This window comes from Chelonoidis abingdonii, chromosome 5 (assembly GCF_003597395.2).
Source record: "Chelonoidis abingdonii isolate Lonesome George chromosome 5, CheloAbing_2.0, whole genome shotgun sequence".
Lineage (NCBI taxonomy): Eukaryota > Metazoa > Chordata > Testudines > Testudinidae > Chelonoidis > Chelonoidis abingdonii.
Genome location: NC_133773.1, coordinates 77019616 through 77037148, shown reverse-complemented (window position 1 = coordinate 77037148; position 17533 = coordinate 77019616). Strand labels below are relative to the sequence as shown.

General features: G+C 39.3%; 2 protein-coding genes across 7 annotated transcripts in view; one reads left to right on the top strand and one right to left on the bottom strand.

Annotated features, from left to right (window-relative positions):
- Positions 1 to 1461: 1461 nt before the first annotated feature.
- Positions 1462 to 11516, top strand: SPATA4 (spermatogenesis associated 4). Of its 2 annotated transcripts, XM_032784401.2 has the most exons (6): positions 1465 to 1667; positions 1739 to 1868; positions 2477 to 2595; positions 3793 to 4010; positions 6529 to 6642; positions 9071 to 11516. In XM_032784401.2, exons 1-6 carry the CDS (start codon positions 1567 to 1569, stop codon positions 9166 to 9168), a joined length of 780 nt encoding a protein of 259 aa, XP_032640292.1. In that variant the 5' UTR covers positions 1465 to 1566; the 3' UTR covers positions 9169 to 11516. The 2 variants fall into 2 exon arrangements, with proteins under 2 accessions (XP_074922482.1, XP_032640292.1); XM_075066381.1 differs by lacking the exon at positions 6529 to 6642 and having other exon boundaries at positions 1462 to 1667.
- A 2812-nt stretch (positions 11517 to 14328) lies between these two features.
- The window catches only part of WDR17 (WD repeat domain 17), a 74333-nt gene continuing 71128 nt past the window's right edge, over positions 14329 to 17533 (bottom strand). For all 5 annotated transcript variants that reach the window (XM_032784397.2, XM_032784400.2, XM_032784392.2 and 2 more), the window contains 3 exons: positions 17031 to 17129; positions 16625 to 16808; positions 14329 to 14625 (listed from right to left, as the gene is read on the bottom strand). In XM_032784397.2, the coding sequence (XP_032640288.1) occupies positions 14506 to 14625; positions 16625 to 16808; positions 17031 to 17129 (403 nt within the window). In that variant the 3' untranslated portion in view covers positions 14329 to 14505. The remainder of the gene's footprint in view (positions 14626 to 16624; positions 16809 to 17030; positions 17130 to 17533) is intronic.

Genomic DNA, 17533 nt, shown 5'->3' with positions numbered 1-17533 from the left:
ATCAGGCCCTCAAAGGCACTGGTTTCCTCTGGGCCCTGGGGATGCTCAACCCCCTGCTCCGCCCCTGGCCCCACCCCAACCCCCCGCTCCGCCTCTTCCTGCCCAGTTCCACCCTGTCCCCGCTCCTCTCCCTCCCCGCAGCACCTCCCACATGCCAGAAGCCGCTGATTATGGCAAGCGGGAGGCACTGGGAAGGAGGAGGAGTAGTTGATTGGCAGGGATGCCAGCAGACAGGAGGTGTCACCTAACCTATCCTACCCTTATGTAGAATTTTCCATTTTCAAAGTCCTGTGCAATTTGCAAACATTAAGCCAGATAATGGAATGACTGAGCAATACTGCTGTTATAGCCAGTGAAATCTCTAGAAGTAAAAACCAGACAGCGGTCAAGTGTGTGTGTGTGTGTGTGTGTATATGTGCGGGGGGAATAAATGTAATCGTAGCATCATGGGGTTAGGAGGAACTGCAAGGGTCATCTAGTCTAACCCCATGCCAAAATGCAGGATTTGTTGTGTCTGAACCATCCAAGACATTTTGGACAGAACATAACACCACAGTTGAACAATCAATACACTTTCAAGCCCATTGGCTTTAGTGGGATTTTTGCTTGTAGACCAATTCAGGGTATGGCCTAATTACAAAAAAATCTTGGAATAAGATAGCAAAATCTAAGAAATAAGAAAGGATATAGTGTAGTAAGATGGCAGAATATATGTGACTAAGGTGGACAAATATCTGGTGAGTGGATGCTTAAAAGTGATTAAGTATCCTTTTAAAAGTCACCACAATGCACATCTTGAGAAGAGCCAAAAGGCTAATACTCAAATAGAATGGGTTAGAGAGAAGAGGTGGATGCACAGATATAATTTCACTAATGGATGTAAAATCATTAGCTCTTAACATAGATAGCATTAAAAAAAATCAGCTTTTTAATGTTTTTGGATATATAGCAAAATAAGGCAGAACACTGCAAAGAGACTAAATATATAGAATCAGATCTCTAGACAGCCGGCATGCGCTTTTGTTCCACATCTCAAATGAATTAATTCTGCTGTTTCTAGACCTGCAAACACAGACCAAGAATAAAGCACCCAGAGGAGCTAGTAACTGACGTGTGTGACGCTGGCTTGTGCGGGGGGAGGAGGGGGCTCACCACTAACACCTGGGGCACGCGCACATAACAGTACGCACGCGCCTACCTGGGAACTGTGTGGTAGGATGGTGCCCCCTGGCAGGGGAGTCGTTGCCCAGCTCAGCCAGTAGAGCGCTAGCCGCAGACTCACAGTAACAAGGTGACAGCTCAGATTTTCGCGCAGGCGCAATTCCCGGCCGCCCACAGACAAACAGCTACTGCCACTGCGCGTGCGCACTCAGGCAATACCGCTCATGGGTTGCCTGCCGCGCGTGCGCACTCTAGCGATTCTGGGGGAATCGAATGAGTCTCCGCCTACTTCCATGGTTTGTGGCGGTTGCTTGGTAACTAGTCACAGCGGCTAGAGGACACGGGGAAAGGGGACCCTATTCCGGCGCGCGCGGCTCGCGAGCAGTCCCAGCGTCTTGCGCCTCCATGTCGTACTCGCACCCTCCCAGGCGCACGGGGCTGCCGCGCGCCGTGCTGAGGTGGCTGCAGAGCCTAGACCTGAGCTTCTTCCCCAGGAACTTCCGACGGTGAGATAGGGCGGGGCGGCTCCGAGCGCGCCGCCCGGCTGCGCCTGACCGTTATTGTCGTTGTTCTCTAGGGACTTCTCCAACGGCTACCTCATCGCTGAGATCTTCTCCTGGTACTACCCCGGGGACATCCACAGCCACAGCTACGAGAACGGCGCCTCGCTGGCCACCAAGCTCAGCAACTGGTCCCAGCTCGCCCAGGTGAGGGAGCCGCCCCGCCGGGCACCTTGTAACGTGCACGCAGCGCTCGAGGCTTTCCCCCATGTGAAACCTGCATCGCCGTGGCCCGGGACACGTCGGGCTCGGAAAGTTAGTGCAGCGATGGCGCCCTGCCCCCGCCCCCCGTTGTATTGATTGACCGCGGACAGTCTCGGGGGCCGCCCCAAGCTCCGCCGGGATAGCGGTGGAGGAACCGTCACTCACCTGGCCAGACCCAGTGACTTGTTCCAGGCACCGGGCCGCGCGAATAGTGAGGCACCCAAAGTTAAATCTTGGCCTTACGGTTTTTGTATTGTTAACAAATGCAGCTGTTAAGTTGAGCAGTTAAGGGGGTTCCAGTTGTTTTGGGAAGAAAAAGTTTGAATTTTTGCTCAGTTTATATTTCAGTTCTCACCCATAATGTTGCACACTTTCTTTAATTGCTTTTCATTTTGGTTATGGGGTGAGGGTTTGAGTGGGATTGGATTGGGCAGGGGCTGAGAGAAAACAAAGTGAGTGATCACACATCAAGTAAAAAGCAGGGAAGGATGAACCTGTGCCTCTCAACTAATAGGAACTGAAATGCTCTCTGTTTTTGTTTTTTGCTGTAGTTTTTTTCCAAAAGAAACTTGAAGCCTGTCCAAGAACTAATAGATGGGACAATTCACTGTAAACCGGGAGCAGCAGAAATGTTGGTACAAGACATCTACTCAATGCTGACAAATGGACGGTGAGTGCTGTTTACAGAAGTGTATTATGTATCAGGTTTACTGTAGATGATTCACTTTAGTAGCATATTAATGAGTAGTATATAAATATTACTCAAAACCTTCAGATTTCTGAAGCCCTGGTGTGAAATCAGTCAGAGTTTTGCTATTGACCACAGTAGGGCCTGGATCTGAAGCCTACTTCACACGTGAAATAACATTTAAATCCCTAGTGAACCTTTGTCCATATCACAAAAAACACCACAGTCCTTCTGCTCTGGTTCATTAATTGAAAAAGCAAAGTTGTTTCATTGACATTGAGGTATTTAGTGTTGTGTGTGAAAGCTTGCAGACCACATAGTATTGCCTAGGATCTCTTTAAAGAGGTTATCAGCATGCTTCTTAGCAGCCCTGAAATTCACTAAATACAATAAAAATAGTATAAAGAGCAAACCCATTAATAAAACAGATGGGGTTTATAAGCATAAAACCATAGATCCATATGCTGTCCTCCAATTCTGTGAGTGTAAAGGAGCTTATGCCCACAGAGCTAAACTGGGGGATGTGCAAGAGGGAGTGCTGCTTCTTCAGAACATGTTTAACTTTCCCCAACCCAGCAGAACCCCAGCTCTGTGGATGGAGTTGACCATGGTCTAGTTCTACTAGATTCTTAACCCCTCGGCACACTGTGGGACCTTGTGTATGTTACTGTAGACAAAAAGTGCAGCAACTTGTAGTACTGACTCCTCTGCACTAATGAGATCTACTGATGAGGGCTACAGGGACAACCATAGTCAGGGAAGCCACAGTCAGTGTGGTTTCTGGGACCAGGCAGCAAAATAGTGTTAAGGGACATTTGTATAGATGCCCCTTCCCTCCAGTGGATTTCAGAGATTTGTGCTTTAAGTGTTACCATCCATCAAGAGAATTACCATTATTTTGGTCTAGTGGACTGAGCACCAGGAGCTCCTGTATTCTCTTCCTGGCCTGGACACTGACTCCATCTCTATGGGTTTGGGCAAGTCGCTTATCTCTGTGTTAAGGTTTCCCCATCTATAAAATGGGAGCTAATACCTTCCACGCAAAGGAATTGTGAGAATTATTAGTAATATGTAACCAGAGTCTTGAAAGGTGTTAAGCATCATAATGTGTTCAGTATTTAGTAGTAGTAATGTAACTGATTCATTAACATTTGCTTTCTTTTTCTCCCCCCCCCCCAGAATTAAAAATATTCAGGATGAGGTTGACTTTACAGACCACTATTATCAGGAGCAGTTACCGATGGTCGCCAGGTCAACAGCTTCAAAGGCTATCAAGAATAACATTAAGCTAACAGAAATAATGATGGAGCCCAACATTAACAAAAATAGACAAAAGGTTAATGCCATCATCAATATGCATATGCAACGGAGACTGGTAGAGAGGGAAGAGAACCCAAGTGAGTGGTTTTTCAAAGCAACTATAAGGAACTGATGTATGTGGTGCAACTGATTGTTTCTCATGTTCACTGTCCTAGTTTGTTAGTCTGATGATTGAAATGGAGAACAGGCAAATACTCAAACTATCTTTGGGTCAAGTCATGCTTGAACTACAACTTGTCAACCCAATGACGTGTTGGATCACAGAAACCCCCTTGGGGCTGCCAACTGATGTGCCAAGACTACTTTTGCCCCTGTTTCCCTGCCAGCTTGGGACTCCGGCACCCTGTCTTGTTGAGCTAGACATGCCAGTCTGCTCCAGCACAGACCCTGAGTCTGAACCAAGTGCCCCAAAGCTGCAGACTTAACTGAAACCAGCTTACAGAAGTGTTCTTGTCTATAACACTCAGATGCCCAACTCCCAATGGGGTCCAAACCCCAAATAAATCCGTTTTACCCTGTATAAAGCTTATAGAGGGTAAACTCTTAAATTGTTCACCCTCTATAATACTGATAGAGAGAGATGCACAGTTGTTTCCCCCCACACTCTGGGTTAATTAATAAGTAAAAAGTTATTTTTATCAAATACAGAAAGTAGGATTTAAGTGGTTCCAAGTAATAGCAGACAGAACAAGTTAATTACCAAGTAAAATAAAATAGAATATGCAAGCTTGCTTAACTATTTTGTTTAATTCTTTTTCACATTTTATGATCTTGGGTGAATTTGCTAAAAAGCAACTGATCTTTATGAGGCCCTGATCCTGCAAACACTAACACATGTGCTTAACTTTACTACCATAGATTCATAGAGTTTAAGAGCAAAAGAAACCATAAGACATCCAGTCTGATTCCCTGTGTATCATGGGCTGTTAAATTTCACCCAGATACTTCTGTATGAAGTGTCATGGCCCATAACTTCTTTGAGGAGAGCATATCTCCCAGAAAGTATCCAGTCATGATTTGAAGACATCAAGAGATGGAGAATGTATCACTTCTGTTCGTAGTTTGTTCCAATGGTTAACCATCCTTACTGTTATAAATATGGCAAAATATTTCTTTAATTTAAACATGCTTGGTTTAGGCTTCCTGGTTCTTATGCCATTTTCCACTACTTTAATATCCCTTTAGTACCTGGTACTTACATCTCGTAAAGGTGCTTATACACTGTAACAAGTTACCTCTCAAATCTTCTTTTTGATAAGATAAACTGATTGAGCTCTTTATATCACACTGTAAGGCATTTTTTCCATCCCTCAAGTGATTTTTGTGCCTTTTTTCTGCACCCTTTTCAGTTTTTCAACATCTTTTTTAAAACGTGGACAACCAAACTGGTTGCAATATGCAAGAATCAGTCTAACCAAAGCCATATACAGAGGTAACATCATTTCCTTATTCCTACTCCCCTCTTTATACATCTGAGGAACACAGTATTTCCTTTTGCCACAGCATTCCACTGGGTCAAGGTGACCATATTTCCCAAAGGAAATATTTCCTCCCTCCGCGCCCCCCATGTAAGTGTTTACAGATTCAGTGCCTTATGCTCTAAGTTAGCTGCTCTAATCAACATTTTCTAGGAATATACCACTAAAGTTTGAAAGTATTACAGGACTCAGATTGATATGGCACAAATGGGAGCGTCAGTCCACATTGTCAGTAGAAAAGACACATGGTCAAAATTTGTCTGAACTTAAACTGGTGGGTCAAAAGGCTCAGATTTCTGTAATGACTGTGGACAGTCTGTGTGTCAAGTAGTAAATGAGAACAAAAGAATAATACTTATTGCTTTTGTTCTTCAAAATGCTTTATTTAGTTGGCCAAACTCAGCACTAATAACACCTGACTATTCAGAGATGCACATTGTAATCTGTTGTAAAACAGCTTCTAATGCTTATTTAAGGATAAGACCTATCTCATATTAAGGGCTGGTCTGCACTGGGATTTTACATCGGCATAGCTATGTTCAGGGGTGTGAAAAATGTACACCTCTCAGCAACATAGCTATACCAACCAAAACCTGGGTGTAGACAGCACTGGATCAAAGGAAGAATTCTTCCATTGACCTAGTCGCTGCCTCTTGGGAAGACAAATTACTCGTGCCAGTGGGAGAATCATTTCCATCAGCATAAGTAATGTCTACAGTGGAGCAGATGCAGTTGTGCTGTTGTGGCAGTTTAAGTGTAGACATATCCTTAGTCTTCCCACAATGTGATCACTAAAGCATGTCATAGCCTCTTAAAAAAAACACAAAAAGAAACACAAAAAACTACCACATACACACCAAGGTGCACTGCCACCTTGTAAACTTATTTTGTGCGTCACCTTGTAGATAGCATTTTATTCTGCAGAAGCTATTTTTTTTGCCAGAGCACTTTTTTGTTTTGCTAGAGTTTGTGGTGATTTTGGTTTCTTTATTTAGTTTTTATAGGTGGGAGTGTCTTTTAAATAAGAAAAAAAATCAGTGAATAATTGGCCAATTAATTGTATGAAAGCTATGACTACGTGGACTGTAATGAATGAATTGTAATTGTGTTTTTGAAGAGCGGTTTAACATTAAACCAAGCTTGGCAGAACGTGCAGTTCGTCATCCGGTTGCTGTAGGACCCTCTGGGAGTGCGATTAACATCCAGAGAGAGAAACTTTCTTTTATATCAAGTAAGCTTTCATTTCAATCTCTTCCATCGGATTTTTTTGTTTGTTTGTTTTACTTTGATTATATGGATAAGTGGTCTTTTTATTAAAACAAAGTCTATAAATAGCTTTCAAAGTAGCCTGTTGGACCTTATTAGAAAATAACTATAGTGCTTCCAAAAAGTTCTTCTGAGCCTCAGTGGCAGCTACTTATATTTCAGGAGTCAAAATTTCTTCTCTTCTGCACCATAGTGTTTTGGTTTATGATTCAGAACTTCCACTATACTTAGTAGCACAGTCTGAAGGCAGATCCTTCTCTAGTGTAATGGTAACAGATGTTCTTTACTTGCTTCACAATGGACAAATCCTGCAGTCCTTATTCACCCATTGACTTTGTTGGGAGTTCTATTTATCTTGCGTGATTAAGAACTGTAGGACGTCCTGATTGCATAGATAGCCTTTTTACTGATCTCTTGAAGGCAGACAGTGAACCTTGGAGAATATTAGTTGAAGCTTTTCCTCACAAAGTAGTGGGTATGTAAAATCCCTAAGAAATTTTAACTAGTTAGAAGGAAAAGGTTCCAAGACAGCTTGTATGTCTGAAGGCCACAGTGGACCACTGTTTAACTGGTCAGAACTGTGCAAGGGTGGATACTAGTCAGAAAGATGGTCCAGCAGTTAGAACTCCATTCTAGTACTTGGAAGACAACAGTTCAATTCCCCAACAGTTCAGTTCCCACAGACTTCACTCTATGCCTGTGATCGCTGTTTGTGAAAAGAAAAAAAATGGGGATAGTAATGTTATGGTTACAGGACTAGCACCACTTTTTTCCCTTCAGGTCTTGGGCCTTGTGGAATGAAACTTTGCAGTTCTCCCATTCCCAGATCAGATCCTGGACTACAGTACCCTGTATCAACCATGTTTACCCCAGCAGGCCCCTTAAGTGTTGGTAGCCTACTCTTGAATTGACACTTTAAATTCATATAGTAAACCTCTATCAGACATGCATGTAAAGTATACAGTATTGATAAATTATTTCAGATCACCCTTGCTTCTGTCACCTAGTACTTTCTGCCTCACATGGATGTCATGAAGATAAATATATTAGAGTGATGCACTTGAATACCATGATAATCGTATTAGTCTAAATGACTTCAGTATCACAGTTCAGCTGTTCTTTGCAATCTCCAATAGGAGTGGGAAGTGGATTGGCAGATTCTCCTCGTGAGTGATTTCATGTGGAATCTTTATCATAGTATTATAGAAGAGTCCAATAACAAATCTCCTATGATAGTTTGAGGTATACTGTGGCCTGGAATGCACAGTTTTTGTAGAGATTTAACTGTTTTGGTTAGAGGTGTGCTTTTTTTTCTATCAGGATAGTTAAATTTGTCCAACTCCTAGGGTGACTGCAGTGCTATCAGTCTAAAAGGTGCTTATATCAATGGAAATACAGACACACCCCGGGCTACACAAGACCCGACTTATGGCAAATTCGACCTTACGCAAGAAGTTCCATAAGGCATAAATAAAACTTTCGAGTTGCGGAAAATATTGTGTAGCCTACGGGAATGCAAAGTAGTGTAGTGTGGCGTGCGGAGGAATACAGCAGTAACATCTCCTACAAGGGAAGGCTTTGCACTCTCACAGCCTCTGTCTCTTGTTGTTTCAGTGATACTGTATTTCTGTTACTTCACCCTATTATTTAATTCAAATCATGCCTGTCTCCTCCCCTCCTTCCTCATCTACAAATTAAGCCAATTGTCATCCACCACTAAAATGTAACCTTCAGTGTGCCAGGATAACAATAGAGTTAAGATAGATGCAGTATTTTTGTTGTAATTGTTTGTTTTTTATGCTTGCACAATATACATTTCTGACTTACATAACATTTGGGTTACGCAAGGCTTTACGGAACGGAACGATTGCATAAATCGGGGAGCATCTGTAAGCTATACTGGTATAAGCAACTTTATACCAGTTTAAGTGCATCCACACTAAGGGTATGGCTACGCTGGCACTTTACAGCGCTGCAACTTTCGCGCTCAGGGGTGTGAAAAAACTACCCCCTGAGCGCTGCAAGATACAGCGCTGTAAAGCCTCAGTGTAATCAGGGCGGCAGCGCTGGGAGGATGGCTCTCGGCGCTGCACGCTACACCCGTAGAGGATATGGTTTACGTGCAGCGCTGGGAGAGCTCTCTCCCAGCGCTGCCGCTCCGACCACACGTGGCAGCGCTTTGAAATTCCAAGTGTAGCCATACCCTAAGGGGCTTCTTGGTTATACCAGTATAGCTAAAAGGATACACACCTTGTGTGTAAACAAGACCTGTGTTGATAGTTTGAAATAAATTTCATTGTATTCCCAAGGACATGTTTTTATAGTTAAATTGTTTGATAATAAATCAGCAGCAAAAGTACATGGTTGCATTATTCAATTGTTTCTTTTCTTAGACCTAGGGCTCCCAGAAATCAGAGGCAAAACTGGTGTTCAGTTTAAAGAAATCCAGGTGAAACAAGCTGACAGAGGCTCTTTTACTGTGGATGTATAAGTGCGGCAGCTCCAAGCACCTAGCCAAAAGGATTTGAACTGAACACTGGGAAAAAAAGTATTGGAGAGACCTCAACTTTGAAAATGTACAAGATCAACTTTATCTCTATAATCCTTTGACCATATCCATTGGGAAAGAATTGCCTGATTGTTTTCAGAGTCTGTTAAATCAGAGCATTATTTTCTTCTAGTAGATGCCAGAACAAAATACATATTGGAAATCTGATGTTTGGAAGTGTGACAAGCTAAATCATCACTAAACAAAGCAGTATCTAAAATATACATCACTGTAGTTTCCCCATTGTTAGCTTCCTTCAGTGACTTGGTACCATAGTTGCTTTTACAGCTCAACCTCCTCCTAGACTTATTGCTAGATTTGAGTTGTTTTTAATATTTCAAGTCCTTTGTCAGTGAAATTTTCCAATTTACAGATTGCAGTGGTGCAAGATGAATAATGATGATGTGTAGTCAAACTTTTTGCACATTGTGACTTGATGAGTTGAATAAATTTGACAGTTGTACTTTGTGTCCTTTTGTAACTTGTCCTACTGTACTTTAATTTTTACAATCTTGGAAATAAGATTATTAATTTTTAGTAATTTATCTATATCAAAGCTGATCACGGCTTTCATTTCCTTCATGTATAAGTGTACGGATCTGAAGTGTTCAAAGTAAATAAATCTAGTTTGTTGGAGAAAAATCTCTCCCTTCACAGCTTTAGAAGTTGTTATATCCAGATTAAAGCAATTAAAATAGTTTTATTGCATCAGTGATGATCTTGCTTATGCACGCCTTTCAAAGAATGTGTAGGCTGTAGCTCTATTTCAGGAGAAACATAGTTTTTGCACTGTCCCATTAATTCATGTACATTTTGAAGGTGATCTTCAGAGTGGAAAATTAGGAACATACATTTTTAATGGAATTTTAGAATCTGTGGCAGCTGAAAACTCCCTTGGAAATGATTCTGTTATTACATATATTAAAATCTGTGCAAGGTAAGGATCTGGATAGGGAGCGGGGAGCTGATTTAAATCAAAGCGATTTAACTGTTAATTTTAATCATGATATATATTAGCAAGTAGGACACCGTGGTTTAAAATCATCTATGTTAATCATGTTTTGCCTTTGTACTTTAGTTACTTTCAGAAAAAAAGTTGATGCTCAGTGGTTGGTAATCATTTGTTTAAAAAATGGTGATGTTGAAATAAATTTATTCTTTACACTAAATTTGGTGCTTTTTTTGGGCTAACCAGAAGGATACATTATCTCTATATACATTTAAGCAGTTATACAGTTTTCATAGATTCCAAGGCCAGAAGGAAATATTATGATCAGCCAATCTGACCTCTTGTGTAACACAGGTCATATAAATGTACACTTATTCACATTCTTAATTTTTATATTTTTTATGTTTGAAAATAATGCACTTCCTTAGTAGATGATTAATGTTCTACTTTTGATTTGTGTCAAGTTCTATTTCAGTGGAAATTCAAATTAAATAAAATGCAGAAAAACAGCATTTTATTTTTTATTAAATACAACTACTTTAAATGTGGCTAAATTCATAAACTTTTATCAAAAATGTTTTACATTTTAAGCTAACTGGGTTACTAAACAAAGGGAAGCATTATCGGTTAGTGAATTGAATTGTTTCTGGTAAACATACCCTTCAAAAATTTAAAACTAGTAAATTTCATCCTCGTAACTAATTTTTATTTATAGATTGGAAGAGGTAAAAAGAAGCCTTCTGCCTTTTCAGCTTCCAATCAGTTTCTTAACTCTGAATGGACTTATCAAACTAAACTGGTTAAATAAACCAAAATGAAGATATTCTCTCTGCATCTTCAGAAGAGGCTACTGCTGTAAAAAGCTGGGTTAGCACTTCAACAAACTCTGGTTCCAAGTGGTTAGCTAGTGAGTCCCAGCAAAAACAGAGGAGTCTTATGGCACCTTGAAGACTAACAAATTTATTAGAGCATAAGCTTTTGTGGGCTCTGAAGTGTTCAAAGTAAATAAATCTAAATATGCCTGTCTACTGTAATTTTCTTTTCATACATCTAAAGAAGGGGGTCATAGCCCACGAAAGCTTATGCTCTAATAAATTTGTTAGTCTTTAAGGTGCCACAAGACTCCTCGTTTTTGCTGAAACAGACTAACATGGCTACTCCTCTGAAACTGAGTCTCAGCAATTCAGTGATCTGACTTTAAAACTCTGCATCAAACATGTACTACTTATTTTTTGTATTCAATTTACATGCTTTTATTATAAGTTGTCAATTTCAAATGTAATTTTAAATAGGGTTGTTTTTAAAAAATTGGCCTGTATTTAATAAAAATGTTTTTTTTTTTTTTAATTCATCATTTTGTCTTTATGCACCTGAATAGGCACCATTTATGACTTTACACAATTTTAATTTGACACCTATACACCTGGAAAATGTTGGGTTTTTTTTTAATGCCATGTCATCAGTTTTAGGAGGGACACTACTACTTTTTTTTTTTTTTTTTTTTTTGCGGTCTTGCCTTTTGGCCTATTCAGTATCACTGGAATTTTGTGAGTAAGTCCTTGTCCACATATAGTGCACTTTTACTTGTAGCATTGTTAAATTTTTGTTACAAGACTCAAAATCTGATCTGTCCAAAATTAAATTAAATATCAGAGCATAAAATTAGCTTTTCTCTAAGATTTGTGATCAAGTTTACAACTGGGGTTTGTCTCCAGTCTCTGAAGCTTAGAACAGTAGTAATAGTTTTGACATGTTTTTCTTCATTTTGATAAATGTGACTTTGGTAGAGACATTTTATTAGTTTAGCACTTATTACAAGAACACTAAGATCACAAGAGATTTTTTCAGAGCACCTTTACAGCATATAAAAGTTCTATGGCTTGAAATATTTTTGCCTGGAAAGCAATAGAGAAATTCAGACACTGTATAGCAATTATTTGAAGGTGAAGACATCACAATTTTTTTTTTAATATGAAGGGGAAATAGCTATAGTTGAGCAGTTCTGCTTGACAATGAAATCACATTTTAGCAAACAACCTGAAATTAATTTGGAAAACATTGATGCAGCTATGTTTTGCAGTTACGAATACATGTATTGTAACAGTAAATGCACATTTTACAATATTTTTTCATATGTTCCCCCCTGCCCCCACATAGGGTAAGGACTACCTTAAAGCAAATACAACATAATTTTTGTTCACAAAGACTATTAGCAGACATATTTCTAGTATAAAAAGTGCCCTTTGACTCAATTTTAATACTCTAAACCTAACAATGAAAAAATAATTTGCCTCCCTCAGTGTCAAAAGAGGGAATAGATTTGTCTGAGGTTCCACACTAAGGCACAACTTCCACAAATTGATGCAGTTTTACTACATATTTATAATTATTTAAAAGATTTAAGTAGAAATCTTCAGGATATTACCAAAGATTTAAAGAATAGAGTGGCAGTTGAGTCAATCCTTCAGATTCCAGTTCATACAGTTAAACAAACTTTGGTGTTTATGACCAATCCTCTCCATCTTTCCCTATCTGAAAATGCCTAGATTTCTTTTACATACACATCGGACATACAAGTCACACAGCACAAGCTAACTACTGATCTTTGATTCAACAAAAATAACCACAGTTTATTCACAGCTGGAGAGGTTATAGTTCTTCCACAAATTAGTATAATGGGTCATTTTTTTGAATTCCAACTCTCATTCCCCAAACTCCATATAATTAAACAAAGAGAAACAAATCCCAAATGGTAGAAGCAATAAAGTGATACCTAACCCTCTGATATCTAAATAAAGGTGTAAAGATGTGTACTGCTCCTTGCAAAACAAGGGCTGATAGTTAGGATGTACTATTTATTTGAGGTCCTAAAAATCTGTAATAAATTAAATAAAACCTTTGTGGAATAAAATTATTAACTTTAAACTTAAAAAAAAAAATGTTTTTTCCATGCTTCATAGAATTCCTGAGTTTTAACTTCTTGTGTAGCCTAGGACCAATCAGCTAGCCTCTGTCTCAGCTTCTACTTAGTAAAATGAGGACATTCCTTACTATCTCATAGGGATAGTGTGAGGATTAGGTTTGCAAGGCATTTTAAGATGAGAAGAGCTATATCTTGTGTTATTCCTATTTTGTACAGGTTATTTAAAACACTTTCAGTAATTTTTACTATTATCTCTTGATATCCTAACCAGAATAAACTTTTTTTTTTGTGGGGGAGGGGGGCACGGGAAAAAGGAAGTGAAGCTGATGAGAAAAGTGCCACTATCATGCTGATCAGGGAACCCAGCAAAAGGATTTCTAATGCTATTTGATGGAAGATCAGTTCTGTCTGTGAACAACTGGCCTTCTCATGCCTGTATCTTATATTATGGACAATTTTTAGAATAAAATATTCTACTGCCATCATTTTTTCTTTCATTTGGGCACATGATACTAGATGTGAACTAACCATCCAACTAAATAAAGCAATGCCCACATATTTATTTATCAGGTCCTCAATACCATACAAATTTTTACAATCGATACAAAATTAAAAAACAAAAATTTTAATTTACATAATGTATTTAAATAATTTTCATTAAATAAGCTGTTTATTACTTACAAGCTATTTGTTAAAAAATAACGTTAATAGAACACATTTTAGCGCTCAATAAAATATAATGGGGGAGTACTAAAGATGGATTTATTAGAAAATATAATAATTTATCCTAATCTAGCTATTCATCAAAATGACTTCTCTTTTCCTTTTAAAGCTTAAATATTTATTGTATGGAAAGATTTTTTAATTAAAAATTGAAGTATTTTGACTATGTTGTCATTTAATTTACACTATGACTCTTTAGAATCGCATTTTACCAAGTATTAGATACAAATAAAAGGGCATACAGAACGTATGAAACTCAGCTGTAGCTCAGTGGCAACTCATAAAAGCATAAATGCATACTGATGTATTTAAAAATCTCTTATGAATTTCACAGTTTCAGCTACCCCAGTATTTTGCTAATGTTCAGATATTTCTTTACTTACTTTACAGTTTGCTCACAAAAATTTACTGAAATATTTTTATGTTGTCTGACAACAGTATTCTCTTTTTAAAAAACATGGCTGTCAATTATGTAAGGACATTTTTTCTTTGGATTATCATATAAACTTTATATATATATATATAAATCCATTTATCATTTTCTCATTTACATTTTGCAAAATTCAGATAACTGTCTTTCAGGAAGAATCAACTACCATCTTTCTATCCTTCAACAATCAAGGTTAAATTAATGTTAACTTGCTAGATGTTACTTGTTTTAAGCACTACAGAGGAAAAAGTCTTATCAGAATGGGTTGAGTCGTATTCCTGTTCCTAATGGTGAGAAGGGATTCACTTTGGCCCACATCAAAGCATCATTCAATGAAATAGCTGATTTTCCATCTTCAAGGAAAAACACTGGACCCTGTGAATGTTTGAGGAGGGGAGGAAAAAGATACACATCATGTCTCCATACTTCCAGAAGAGATGCAGTCTAGCAAATGCACATTTTTACTTCATCTGAGATGAAAATGAACAGAGAATACAATGCTAATTTATGTAATAGCTTTACAGCCTTAAAAAGTTATACCTGTTATAATCAAGTCTGACTAAAACGTTCATACTCAATTTATAATGCTATACTTATCAGGTAAACAGATGTGTCCTAAAAATCTGCAAGCCCAAATTTCACATTTCCTAAATTCCAGAGTTAGATACATCTTCAAATAATAACTCTGTAATATTTACAAACTATCTTATAGTTAATTAATTCTTCCTGTGCGGCTACTGAGTATGTATACTCTCCTGTCGGCATAATTACTCTACCTCCCTGAGCAGCAGTAGCTGTGTCAGCAGGAAAGCTTGTCACTCAAGCGGGTGGCTTTTTCACACCCCCGAGTGACCTATGTTATGCCGAGGTAAGTGCTGGAGTGTACAAGCCCACAGTATCTTCAAACTGCAGCATGGTCTGGAAAAACCGTGACTGGCAGAGCTGAGTGTCTCGGTCTGTTTCCCTAGCTGTAAAAATGGCACTAATAATATGTACCTCACAGGAATGTAGTGAGGATTAATATATGTTAAATACTTTGATCATAAAGCACTGTATAAGCAATAAATGTAATTGAAAGCTGATAGTCATGTTTGAAAGTGTATCCTTTATATTATTTAATTATGGGGAAGAGATGAGAACTGTCCTCTGAAGGATCACCGATGTATGTTTTTAATTCATGTAATGGCTCCTGGGTACTATAGTGGTTGGCACTCTAGAAATGCATATTATAACACATATTTCCAACACATTAAGGACAGTGTGAAGTCTAAAATAAAACTTTTAAATTGTTTTCAAGTCAAACCACGGTGAGGTTGGCAATAGATCACATATATTAAAACAGAGCATATGCTAAGACGGGGTGGGCAAACTTTTTGGTCTGAGGGCCACATCTGGGTGGGGAAAATGCATGCAGAGCCATGAATGTAGGGCTGGGGCAGGAGATTGGGGTGCGGGAGGGGTGCGGTGTGCAGGAAAGGGTTCAGGGCAAGGGGTTGGAGTGGAGGAGGGGTATGGGGTGTACGCGGGGGCTCAGGGCAGGGGGTTGGGGTGCAGGAGCAGTGCATGGTGTGGCAGGGGGCTCAGGGCAGGGGGTTAGGGTGTGGGCTCCAGCCTAGCGCCGCTTACCTGGAGTGGCTCTGGGTGGCAGCAGCACGCAGCGGGGCTCAGGCAGGATGCCTGCCCTCATCTTGCGCCGCTGCTGGTAGCATCTGGCACCACATCCCTGCGGCCCGTGGGGAGGGAGAGGGCTCCATGGACTGCCCTCGCCTGCGGGTACCTCCCCCAAAGCTCCCATTGGCCATGGTTCCCCGTTCCCAGCTAATGGGAGCTGCAGGGGGTGGTGCCTGCAGGCGAGGGCAGCGCACAGAGCCCTCTGCCCCCTCACTCCCAGGGGTCGCAGGGATGTAGTGCCGGCGGCTTCTGAAAGGAGCGTGGGGCCCGTGGCGCCACAGCGGTGGCAATCCTGCGGGCTGGATCCAAAGCCCTGATAGGCCCACAGGCCATAGTTTGCCCACTCCTATGATAAGAGAAATTTCTATTCCTTATACAGACTAAAAACTTTTGACTGCTCCAATTGGGGATTTCAAACATTTTTTCCTCCTGAAATTTTTCTTTTCTGTATAGCCTACTGTAGTTAAGGACAGTGTCCTCCAAGGCAAAATGGCAGCTTTTTGCCATTGCAGGGTACTCAAGAGCAATATTCCAACTTTCCCTTTCTTCCTCAGAGGTTTTCTCTGAGAATGCTGCAAGCCTCAACTATTTTCAATTTTTATTCAGTCTCTTCACTTGAAAACAATTGGTTTGACTGTCTTTAAAGTAACTGTTATTTTATTAAGTGTTCCAAAAAGAGCACTCAGGCTCCATAAAATGGTACCTGTATCCTTAACCCTGTCAAACAAGAGATGTGAACATCTGAGTGACTAGGAAGATTAGACCCAGTGACGTAATCTGGTCCAATAATTCCTTTAAGAGGCTCTTCTTTTATTCGTGATACTAATGTTGAATAAACCATTCTCTGTGATTCGGATGGAGGGGTATATGACAATTCATCAGTAGATCTGTGAGTAAAATATATTTCATTTTAAGCTATGCGTTTCCATTTGCAGTACACCTCAAGATGCACAAAAACAAATAATATTATTTCAAAATGAAGTATCTTAATTTTTACAAAAATTGATATATTCATATTCTACAAAGAAAAAATGGGATAAAACATTTTATTTACAATGAGCATATTTAAATCATAGTAATTTAATTATGACTTTATGTTTCACACGTACTTGTTGGCTAACTGAGTGCAAGCTCTCCAAGCATCTAGTTCCTCAGAAAGCTGTTCAATTTTCAGGGGTACAGATACCTCCCGTCGTTTTAAAAGCTGACTAAAAAAAAGAAATAAAAACTGATTAAAATATCTTCCCACAGAAAAAAATTAAATCAAGAAAATATACATTGTTAGAATTGAAGGGAAAAGAAGTTAGAAATTGGCAATATGAAACTGTCTGAGTAAATGTTGAATTGACCATAAAATTGGAATTTTTGCTATACCACTAGAGTTAAATTTAGGAATTATTAGTTTTTATATTTTCACATATAATTATCTTGATTTAACTACAGAGTTTTCCTTTGAAGCCTATTTTTAAGGCTATGTATGCTTTTTTTAAAATGACAGTTATTGAATCTCATAGGAATTGTGTGCCTTGATATTTATTACTGACTGGTGTATGCTGAAATGATAAATACAATATCTGAGGATGCAGGAGTGCTAAGTGGGTCAGTGTAATGT

What these genes read in the sequence shown, in the direction of transcription:
- SPATA4 (XM_032784401.2), top strand. Translation starts at nt 1,567, where the DNA reads ATGTCGTACTCGCACCCTCCCAGGCGCACGGGGCTGCCGCGCGCCGTG. An exon ending in AGAGAGGGAAGAGAACCCAA is followed by an intron (nt 4,011 to 6,528) that starts GTGAGTGGTTTT and finishes GTGTTTTTGAAG; the next exon opens with AGCGGTTTAACATTAAACCA. An exon ending in GAAACTTTCTTTTATATCAA is followed by an intron (nt 6,643 to 9,070) that starts GTAAGCTTTCAT and finishes TTCTTTTCTTAG; the next exon opens with ACCTAGGGCTCCCAGAAATC.